This window comes from Eschscholzia californica, unplaced genomic scaffold (genome assembly GCF_041429995.1).
Source record: "Eschscholzia californica isolate CP2 unplaced genomic scaffold, dmEscCali1.0.p SCAF_2, whole genome shotgun sequence".
NCBI lineage: Eukaryota > Viridiplantae > Streptophyta > Magnoliopsida > Ranunculales > Papaveraceae > Eschscholzia > Eschscholzia californica.
The window spans coordinates 6,091,172-6,103,107 of NW_028238309.1; the positions used below are offsets into that span (position 1 = coordinate 6,091,172).

Genomic DNA, 11,936 nt, shown 5'->3' on the forward strand with positions numbered 1-11,936 from the left:
TGGGGGGTTTGCAATATATTTAGGTAACAATCTTCTTACGTGGAGCTCCAAGAAGCAAAATACGGTGGCAAAGTCGAGTACGGAAGCAGAATATCGGGCTATTGCTTCTGCCGCAACTGAGATTATATGGTTTATGTCTTTATTACGAGAACTACACATTTCTGTGCCTAGTCCTCCCGTTTTATGGTGTGATAACATTAGAGCAACCTACCTCACAGCAAACTCAGTTTTCCATGCCCGTACGAAGCACGTGGAGGTTGATTTTCATTATGTTCGAGAAATGGTCAAATGCAACCAATTAATTGTCAAAATTATCTCTACCCAAGACCAAATTGCCGACATTTTCACTAAACCTTTATCTACTCCACGATTTCGGTTTCTTCGTAGCAAGCTAAATCTCTGTGGGTCAGAGTTTAGCTTGAGGGGGGTTGTTGAGGATAAGGACCCATCGGATCTCATGAATAAATTTTTGATCAGAGATACTATTTGATAAGGATTAATTAGTTTGTTCTAGATGACCATTGAGTTGTTTTTGGTAGATATAAATATCTTTTGTAAACAGTGAGATCTCAGAAAGAGATCTCACTTATCTATTTGTTACAACTTGTATTATGTATAGATGTAATTGTCTCCACTTCAAGGTGTGGAAGATTTAATATAATTATCAAATCATTATACCAACGACTTGGACTAACACTATATATATTATGTAAATTATACTATCTTTGTATGTTTAAATTTATTTGTTCAAAGCACACTACGAAGAATGAATTAATCTCTCTTTCTATAAAATTATAAAATATGTTTTTTTGGTCTTTAAAGAGTGAACTAATCTATCTAAATTATTTGTTATCTTTCAAGAGTATATCAATTTGCTTGAATTAATGTTTATTTCTAATTATTTGTTTGTTGTGTTTCTTTCCATTAATATAGTCCCGTGATACAAATGTGATGATAAGAATTTTTTTGGCTATTTATGTATCTATTTACTAAACTAGGTCTCCATCGTGTCCTACGGACGCGGTAGATTCTTTTTGGCTAATGCCGTCATGAGTGAGAAAACCTAAAATATGTGATCTCGCTATTCATATGTCGTAGTCAAGTAGCTCTCTAGTGTGTGTGTCTATATTGGGGCATGCATATATCCAGACGTGTATGTATTTCGATATTCATTTCTAGACCATCTAGGATCACACAACGTCTTGTGATTCACAAGATGCGAATAACAGGTCCCTGTATAATGTTGGATGGTGTAGAAATGAATACCAAGATGCATACACGTCTAGATATATGCATGACCCAATATAGACACACGCACTTGAGAGCTACTTAACTGCGACATATGAATAGCGAGATCACATATTTTAGGTTGTCTCACTCATGACGGCGTTAGCGAAAAGGAATCTACTGCATCCTTAGAACGCGGTGGAGACCTAATATATATATATATATATATATATATATATATATATATATATGATGATGATGATAATAGTGGTTTGGTGACACTTAACTAGACAAAATTACCAAACTGATTATTTCATCTCTCTTAATTTGAAGTTGGACACAATCGATATAGGAAGCTAATTAAAAATTAATTTTAAAGTATAACTAGTACAAGTTGTATGTGTCAAATTTTCGGTCATTGTTATCCACACAAATATATCTAACACAAATTTAGACATGACATCGAAAAAGAGAAACCCATGTTTTCCATAGTTCTTTCCTGGGAATAGAAATCTTTTCCTTTCTGGTTGTCTCTGTATTTGACAAAATGGTCTATAAAGATTAGATGTCAGGTCTGAATACTCAAAGTTAGTGAAGAGCTGAATTGGTAAGGTGAGGAGCTGAATTGGATAAAGAGTGAGAACACTTGGAGGTGCCTTTAGACAAACAGAAGGTTGTTATGGTAGTTAAGTATAACAAATTCTAACAAACTTATGAATCTGTTATTCTCTCTCTCTAAAACTAACTAAGTGTCGTCTTCTCTCTATCTCTCTCTCTCTAGGTTTGTTCATTCTATAAATAAGAGAATCTCTCTCATTTGTAAATAAGTTTTAAAGAACAATAATAAAGAAATCAAAGTATTCCAAAGTGTTTAAGTTTCTTTTATGGTTCATGTGCATTTTTTGGATGAAATAATGTATTAATAGGAGCTTTTCTCTTGCTAAACTTTTCATTTTGAAAGATAGAAGTAGGTATCTTTAGGAGATTCCTAGTGCAATGTGTAACAAATATTGTACATATACCTAGTAATAAAACATAGGACATCACATATTACATACCAGATACCACATACCACATACCCTATGTGTTGGCATGGTAAAATACTACATCTCATGTGCTCATCATGACTGAAGGTCATGGATACTCTTGATGATTAACAAGAAGAGGTATTCATCTTTTTAGATAACCGAACTAAACAACCCCAAATGCTCATCATGACTGAAGGTCATGGATACTCTTGATGATTAACAGGAAGTTCCCAAAGAATGTTGCAACGATGTGGTTAAAACTTGTTGCGAGGCACAAGGGTATCACTACCCTTGAATGATGGTTAGAAATATGATCCAACACCCCTCCCCTGTCATCTTTTGTTTTTCTTAGTTTTTCTTTGTGATTCCTTGTAACAGTGGTCTAATGTTAAACATAAATAAAGGTGGGGTTGTGTTATGTTTGATATGTTTTTTTTAAGCCATTTTAGGACCTCATGATCTGTGCATATGATCATTACCACAAAATCTCTCTCTCTCTCTCTCTCTCTCTCTTCCCCTCCTGTTCTTTCTTTCTCTCTCTCTCTCTCTTGAACAAATAATATTGGTAACACCAAGAACTTTAGCAAAATCTCTCTTCCTCTGTCCCTCTCTAACATCTAGGGTATGTTCATAATCTCTTTGTCACACTTTGTGCCATGTAATTTTGTAATACTCATGTTAAAAAAAACTGTTGGCATGTCAAATATTTAAGGGAATGTTAACATGCAAAGAGGGCAAAAGCATTTAAAATGCCTAAAATTTATACAAAAATATGATAGTTATCACTGCAAATGGACCAATTGTAATATTATTGATTATTTGTCCCACTTTCTACCTTATTAAGGGTCTTTTAGTTTCTGAGATATTATTTTATGACGTTTTAAATCTCTTCATAAGTATATTGGTTGGGAGACGATATTATCTAGGGTTAAAGACGAAAATGTGTAAATTAATTTTGGAGACAAAACACCACCATTTAATGTTCCATGTGATAAAGTCACCGTTTTATAATGTCATAAAAGATTCTATTTTCTTTGTCCTAACTACATTCATGCTCTTTGCAACAAAACAAACTACATTCTTCTTACATATTTTATGTATCTTTTAATTACAGAGCTCACGTGATTAATCAGAGAATATATAAAAGATTTAGTATTTGTACACTCTTTAGCAAAACATTGATTTTTTTTATGTCGTAATTTCTAATGGTCATCTTGCATGTGCCTTGCTTCCACTCATTTTCATCTACAAACAAATCTATCGAATTCATTTTTGGTTAGGCCATAAACTCCGATGTTTTACAACTTCTGTATCACTTTAGATGTGTAAGAGAAAAATATTCCACTTAAACTTATACAAATAACTTTTGTAGATAACAATTTTAATGACGGTTTAATCTGATGAAATATTCAATGATTTATATTATTGAAGATATTCATAAACTAGAACAAAACACAACCTCCAAATATCAATTTAAATTTCAGAGTTATTCTATGATTGCCATGGTTCTTTGGCAAAATGAACCATGTGTGCTTTATTATGTTACCTGCTTGGTCAGATTGCAATCATGGCTTTTTCTCTTGCATCACTGCAATTGTGAAAGGTAAACCAATTTATATTAAGAAGCATGGAACAGCCATTCATGGATCAATAAGATTTGTCAGCCAACTTTAAAGGTGTTACCGAGGCTTTCTCATATATCAGTGTTTATTGGCGTGATGAGTCAGGAAAATTGTTATAGATTTGCCTTCAGTCTTACCGTCCCCACGGACTAGGCACAGAGCCGTGACTGAGGGGGGGGCGAGCAGGGCATCCGCCCTGGGCCCCCACCTCAGCGAGGCCCATTTATTCTCAAGGTCTTTTTTTATTATATATTGATAACAGCATACATTATAACATAAACACCTAGTTAGCTCTACTAGGACTAGTCATGGGCTTCCAAGGAAATCACCCAGGTTCTAGTCCCATTGTCTTCACCTTTCCTTGGTTTCTTTCCCTTTTTTTTTAATCGAGAGTTCAATTGCTAAATGGGCCTCTCTTTTTGCTCAATTATACTTTTACTTATAATGTTATCATTTTTTGAGGTTTTTAAAAAAATATATAAATCTAGGTGTTTTTTTTTTTTTTAATCCAACAATATATAAATACATATGAGATAATCATGATGTAAAAGCTACCAAATTCTACGAAAAAATTATTAGTTTTTTTATCATTTTGTTCGTAATTTTTTTTATTGTAAAAAAGACCGAAAATCAAATTTCGCCCAGGGCCCTCAAATTGTCAGCCACGGCTCTGACTAGGCATTTCGATGGCATTTGTATTGAACTTAATCCGTGATGGGCTTGAACAATAAGGACTCAGTCCAGTTCGAATACCCTCGGACTGCCGTGTCTGTGGATCTCAGGTTGTTCCATCCAAGACCCACATGGAGAGCTAAGAGAGAGGCGCGCATGTGACAATTTTCGAAGCGCATATAGACCCACCTTTTGTTGGAATCAAAGTCGATTTAGGATCGGTTCGGATAGTCAAACTCAGGATATAGACACACCATTGTGTTCGTCTCGTCGAGCTCTTCAATTTAGAATCAAGAATCGCTCAAATCCGGTTCCAGATGAATGAGATATTCTCAATCGAAGTTTGACAGAGTTATGACTTGATTTAGGCGCTAGGTGGGCTCAACTTGGATCATCCTAAGATGACGTCAATCCCACCCTTTTCACTCTCGATCCAACAGATCTTGATGAATGGTCACTTCTATTGTATAAACCGTCACCAATAGTGTCCCAAATCTAACAGGTATGTCCCTAAAGTATGTATCCATTCAATTCCTATTTATATACCCAAAACAACTCCAAATCTGAATCCGTTTTTCCAGTGGATTTTTCATTAGTAAGAGATTATTCTAGAGTACATTAGATAAAATATTTCGTCTAATTCATGAGTCAATTCATCAAAGAAGTTCATGATGCTTGTTTAAGTTCGCCCGCTTTCAAACATTCAAAGTACCTTCATCATCAAACTGAAAGGTAAAGCCGTTGTATCCTGAGAGAAAAACACCGTACTGGTTTCGGTACTAATACCAGGGTCTTCACTGTCTTAAGGAAATAGACAACTTGCCTCGGCTATTTCTATCATTCATTTCTAAATTTGCATTTTTGATGTACGTTAATTTCTATGTAATTTTATTGTATTAAGATACCCTCAAAACAACACCCTTCTCTTACATAATGATATAATTCCTCTTAATATGCGAATTACATAATTATCTCTTCTAAAGCAAATGTTAGCATGAAATTAATCTTACTTTCACTCGTAATAAATTGTGATTTCGTACTGACAAATATGATATCTTGGGGACCTTCTCCACACAATGAGACCCCCTCAGAAGCCATGGTCAAGAACGTCTTGTCTTAAAATTGAACATTAGGCTACCTACAAAAAGAGTCAGTTTGTTTGCAATAAATTTGTTTATCCGAAAACCATAAATCAAGACCTGGAGGATATTAAAGAAACAATCATACGTAGATCGTAGTCGTGTTCGGAAAAAAAAAGACCAAGTCTCTGATGCTTTTGTATACAAAAGACTAGAAAAGTAGAAAGTTTCAAAAATAAGTAAGAAAAAAAGAACCTTGATGACTCGGTCGCTTATGGGCGAATAAGACGAGGGATTTTGGTAATTTCACACAATAATAGGTGTGGGGCTGAGATACCCGTTTCTTTTAGGGACACCAAGAGATTCTGAGGTCTCTTTCAACAAAAAAAAAAAAAAAAAAAAAGAGATTCTGAGGTCACTTGTATTGGCTTTGAAAACATTTTGATTTCACATTTCCTTGCCTAGTTGCGATTGGACTGTTCTGAGAAATTGTCTTTAGGGATTATTGGGGATGTTTGTTTTGTTTTCTTGTATCCCTTCTATTTTTTTAAATGAATTTCCTTTTCAAAAGACAACACCAAATTTTAACGTTCACATTTTTATACACTTTTTATCGAAAAGATAAAACAAATGCTCAAGTAATTGATCGAAATAGAAGGTCCAGTATTTCTAAGTCTTTCGCAAAATATTGATTTTCCAACGTCTTAATTTCCAATTGCCATAGCTTCCACTCATTGGCATTTACAAAAAAAATCTACAAAAGTCACTTTTTTTTGTACAATTTCTGTATATCTTTAGGCGTGCAAGAGATAAATATCCCACTTAAACAGTTAAACTTATACAACATAACTTTTGCGAATAACACTTTTAACGACGGATTAATCTAACAAAATTTTCGATGATTTATATTGTTAACGATATTCATAAATAACACAGAACCTCCAAACATGATCAGTTTAAATTTTCAAGCTATTCTTTTATTGCCATGGTTCTTTCCTCGACTTGGAATCGAAATCCTACCCTGTTTTTTGGAAAAATAGCCCACGTGGGCTTTTATTAGGTTGCTTTCTTGGTCAGATTGCAATTATGGGGTTGCCATTCTAAGTGAATAGAGAGCTTTTCCCTCGGGTCTATAAAATTGCGAAAACTGAAAGTCTGTGAACAACTCTATTAACGCCCCACATTTCGGGAATAGGCACCCTACCAAAAGCCAATGTTGTTGGACGGAATCAAGTATTAATGGGGCGCTTAAACAATATAGTGGGCTGCCTTTAGAACTCTCCAGCAACATATATCAAGAAGCATGGACATGGACGGTTATTCATGGGCACACATTCATGGATCACGACAACATAATTTGACAGCCAGCCGTAAAGGTGTTACCGAGGAGGCTTTATCATACATGAGAGTTTATAGGTGGGAGGGGTTCTCAAAAATTGTCATAGATATGCCTTCCCTTTTATCACCCCGCGGACTAGGTTATCCAAGGGCACTCGGATCAGGCTTAATCCATGATGGGTTTGGACAATACGAACTCAACCCAATTCGGGTGCTCTCGGACTACCTTGTCTATGGATTTCGGACTGTTTAATTAAAGACCCACATGGAAGTGCTAAGGGAGAAAGCAAACCTATGGTAAATTTTCCGAGGGCATAAAAGACCTATCCTTCTCTTACATATGATCCACTTCCTCAAATTACTTAATGATATCTTCTAAACCACATATTAGCATTGAATCAATCCTACTTTCACTCAGTATTAAATTGTGATTTCGCAATGGCATTTATGACTTTTCAGAGACCTTCTCCACACAATGAGACCCTCTTAGAGGCCATGGTCGAGAATATCTTGTCTTGAAATTGTTTATTAGGTTTCCTCACAAAAAGACTCATACAACTCCCAACAACCCCTCAAAATCAATTTCAATGCTGAATGACAAACCTCACAAACACCAAGATTCTTCACGATCTTAATGATTGATCTTGGAGGTGTTTTCTCCAATCCAAACACAACTGGAAACTTCTTGCTACGTCGATATAAAACTTGTTCTTTCTTATCTTCTTCATTGTCGTTTAAGACAACTTCGGTGCTGGAATATAACCTTTCAACTTCAGTTGTTCAAGTAAAGCTCTCCAAACAACTATATTAGCCTTCATCAGCATGTTCCTAATAAACTTTTGTGCCTCCCAAAAATAGCACGGTCGGATATCGACCAATGCTAAAGATGTGGAACTATACTATATCTTTGCTCATACTAGCGGAAAACTTATGACCTTCTATTAATCCCATTCGACTACAAGCATGTAAAACCCCAATCATAGTTACCCCATTTGGTAGAACTCATATTGGAGTCATCTTCAAGAAAAATTTCAAAGTTCTTCTCCTTGGCCATGGACTGCTAGCCCACCAATCATGGCACACCAAGACACGACTGACTGTTCTTTCATTTGTCAAAAGCTCGCTTAGCAGTCTCTAAACAACCAAACTTGAATGTACATGTCGGTCAATTTATTTCAAATACGAATTTGTTCTTAAACCCACACCGATCAGAGTACTCGTGAGTTCTCTTACCAAGATCTAGTGCACCCATATCTACACAAGTGACTCGAACAACCACGACAATGACCTCATTCTCTTTTTCTCCAACTGCTTCCATCTGTGTAATAGTTTCGTAGCTTCTTTCGGGTGCCCACATTGAACATAACCAGCAAGCGTAGTTGCCCACATTCACGTCCCCTCTCAAGACAAATTTTACGGGGTAGTATGAGGAGAAGGGGTGCACCTATAACACTTTAAGGGGCGTCAATAAAACTTCCCATATCTACAAAAATAAATATATGTAAAAATTATATAAGCACTCTCGGTTTGCCTGTATGCATCTCCAGCCTTTGCCAATTTGGAGGCTGCATGGGCCCAATTCAAAAGCATCCGAGTGTGCCTTTGACCCGACTCAAAGGGACTCGGAGGTTCCTGTAACCAAACATATTAGCAGGGTGGAAATAAGAGGAAATGCGGTCCAACCAGGGCCTATCCTAAGCTTAGAACGGCTCATGTAAGCTTAGAACGGCACATGTAACCTGTAACCGTGAGTGCTTATAACCAAAATGGGGAGTTTAGCATAGTATGAGCCAAGTACCCACCCGTTTTGTTGTATACATTCACACCAAAGGTATTTTTAATTTCAAGTCAAAATATACGTGAGTGCATATAACAAAAATGGGGACTGCATTTGACATATCTCAAGCCCAATATGTGAAGAGGTCCAGGAGTAAATTTCAACCCTGGAACAATAATAAAGAGGCCCACCTTCATTATCATCGGAAGTTTTATAGGCACCCCCTTTTGGTATTATGATTTTTTTTTTTTGAGAAATCAACTACGATCTATGTTAGTCATTACAAGACATCGGTACATCATGAAGATGTGATAAGCACGATAACCACCTAAGCTCAACCATTAATAGCCTAAAACCAAAAAACATGAATGAGGCTTAAAGCCCAACAAATTTACTACTTAGGTAATATTTTGAATTACAAATAGAATAAATATAGTATGGAGAAAAAGAAGGTTAGTATATATTTTGTGAAAGAAGTTTAAAGTAAATAAAATCATAATCTAGTCGAAAGATAGAGATTTTACTGCTGAAAATTTTGGACGCACTAACCCGAACAATTACAAAATATCAAACCCGGAGCTCCTAATTTCTTAACTACTCCCATCTCCCCTAACAAAAAAAAATATATAGTCTGTATATTATTTAGCCAAATGAGTTTGGAGAAACTCTTTCAAAGAAAATAATTTCTTAGTTAAGAATTATGGCTTTCATCAAAAAAAAAAAAAAAAGTTAAGAATTATGGAATAAACACTCGATCCAATCATCAAGGTGCAGGTGGTGGTGACAGTTGAGAAAGTTTAACTCTAATTGTTAGTAAACAAGACTAGTTAACCACTCCTATCTGCCTTGCCTAACTTCCTCTCTCTCTCTCTAACCTCACTATTTTATCTACCTTTACTAAACAAAGCCTAAAAATTTCACAACTTATATAACTTCACAAAACATTGCCACTACTTTTTAGTTATCACCCTTAATTCATAAGTGATAAAAAAACACTCAAGAGATAACAGCCATGGCAAAGACAAAGAATCTTTGCACATTTCTAATCAGGTTCTTAGCTTTTGGTGCAACCCTTTGTGCTGCTATTATTATGGTAACAAGTCATGAAACTACGACGCTTTATGGTTTTAAGGTTGAAGCAAAATATAGTCACACACCTGCATTCAAGTGAGTTTTCCTTTAGCTTCTGTTCTTATTTATTTATTTATTTATATCGAAGTTCTTGAAGATGATATTTTGTATTGGTTCTAAATAGAGGGAAATTGTCGACGATCTTTTAGTATTTATCACAAGAACCATCAACACTCGAACAATAAACAAAAAGAGTGCATATTTTAGTCGTCACTATTGACGAAAATATAAGACGATTCACTATGTTTAGAAAACAAGATTACAATGACCTTATAACAAAATTTCTTCTCAACAATTCTAAAACATTGAGCCTCTTTTTCACCCAAAAACTCTCTGTACATTAAATTTTTCTTATAAAACTAGGGCAAAATAAAGTATATGGGTCGTGTCAAACATTTTAATTTGGGATATAATACCTATTGTCCAAACATGTTTTCTTTATCTGAAATCGATTAAATATTCTCAAAATTTTGAGGCAGTCTATATATAATGTTTGTGTTTGCAAAATGATTTGTGTAGGTATTTCTTCATTGGAAATGTCGTTGGAAGCGTATATAGTCTCTTAGCCCTTTTCATTCCTTTAAAGAGTCCGCTTGGACGCTTGGTTTTGCTTCTTGATGTGGTAATTAATTAAACCACTACTAACAACTATTGTTCTTGATAGTGATATTTATTTAAACATTTCTTTAACAAAATTTGGACTAAGTTATTGTATTTTTTTTTTTTTTTTTTTTGCAGATTATAACAATGTTACTCACTTCTTGTATTTCCGCGGCTTTGGCTATCGCTTATGTGGGAAAGAAAGGAAACCCTAGTGCAGGTTGGCTCCCGACATGCGGTCGGGTCCCCAACTATTGTGACCATGTTACTGGAGCTCTAGCTGCTGGCATAGTTGGTGTTTTTCTTTATTTAGTGGTTCTTGTTTTTCATTCACACACTCTTTTTAGTCCTCTGTTTTCAAAATTTTAGGCTTTTATCATTTACCTTTTCCATACACACGTACGCATATGTACTATTTAACAACAATAGAGTACTATTTGTGTGATTTATAGTTCTCAAAATTTACTGGGCCGAAAGCCATTCCTAAGCTATTAACAAATGATTGATGTAAATTTCTTTCGACTTTATTACTGTTGGATATTTATTTAGCTTTTCTTGTGATTAGAGTAAAATAAAAACTTTTCCAGACTGAGTATAGACCAATGCTAGCCGAGTGGGTATCTTTTCCTAACAAAATTGCACATCTGATATCAGCAGACCAATTGTTAAACACGGAAACTGATAAGTGGTACCATTTCAGCAACATTAGCAACTCTACCAGAGTACCAATTACCATTGATCAAGTTAATTTAACATGCATATAGCAGGCAATGCTTTAGGCCCTTCTATGGGAAAGAAGAATTGGTGAATGTGGAGGTTCTCCAGCCACCAGGCACCAGCCCACCACCACCCTTTTCTATTTCTTACACAGAATAAACCCTAATCTTCACCACCATATATTTTTAACTTGTCAAGTCTTTCGGGTTTATGGGGATTGAATGACCCAGACTAGGGTTTACACTTTCTAAAATGAAAGCGCCTTTACGATGTGAATTAGACCACTTCTATTCTTTCTGTATTCGTGAACATGAAGACATTTAATAAACGGGTAATGTCGAATAAATATTAACTAGTTCGGTCTTGAGCGGGATGTCTGGTAGTACTTCAAAACGCGAACCCAACCCATTTATTTCATTGGGTCACTCAGGTTGGACCCTCCGTCGGATTTTAGGTGGCCATGGATCCTAACAGACTCATGTGCCTTTAACGGACTTCACTTTCTCATACTTTTTCACAGGCCTAACTGATCGTGAATGCCCAATTTGTGCCTTCACCGTACAAAAGGAGCTTGTATAATACATCCAATCTCTTACTTCCGGTTCCGGGTCCAGTATCAGATCATTTATCCATCGGGTTGTCTTGATCCACCTTTCATTTTCCCGTCACCGATTGACCGCCCTTAACTCAGTACCATCTTCACTGAGTTGGATCGGTTCCTCTCTCTCCGTCTATAAATAAGACC

The 11,936-nt window shown here is 35.6% G+C and overlaps 1 protein-coding gene across 1 annotated transcript; it reads left to right on the forward strand.

Annotated features, from left to right (window-relative positions):
- The first annotated feature begins 9,686 nt into the window (after positions 1-9,686).
- LOC147555650 (CASP-like protein 1C2) lies at positions 9,687-10,998 on the forward strand. Its single transcript, XM_086663320.1, has 3 exons — positions 9,687-9,910; positions 10,394-10,496; positions 10,613-10,998. Exons 1-3 carry the CDS (start codon positions 9,756-9,758, stop codon positions 10,841-10,843), a joined length of 489 nt encoding a protein of 162 aa, XP_086519446.1. The 5' UTR covers positions 9,687-9,755; the 3' UTR covers positions 10,844-10,998.
- The last annotated feature ends 938 nt before the right edge of the window (positions 10,999-11,936 follow it).

Excerpts from the sequence above, each read along its gene's own strand:
- LOC147555650 (XM_086663320.1), top strand. The coding sequence starts at position 9,756 with ATGGCAAAGACAAAGAATCTTTGCACATTTCTAATCAGGTTCTTAGCT. Across the intron at positions 9,911-10,393 it reads AGTCACACACCTGCATTCAA|GTATTTCTTCATTGGAAATG; the intron begins GTGAGTTTTCCT and ends TGATTTGTGTAG. Across the intron at positions 10,497-10,612 it reads TGGTTTTGCTTCTTGATGTG|ATTATAACAATGTTACTCAC; the intron begins GTAATTAATTAA and ends TTTTTTTTGCAG.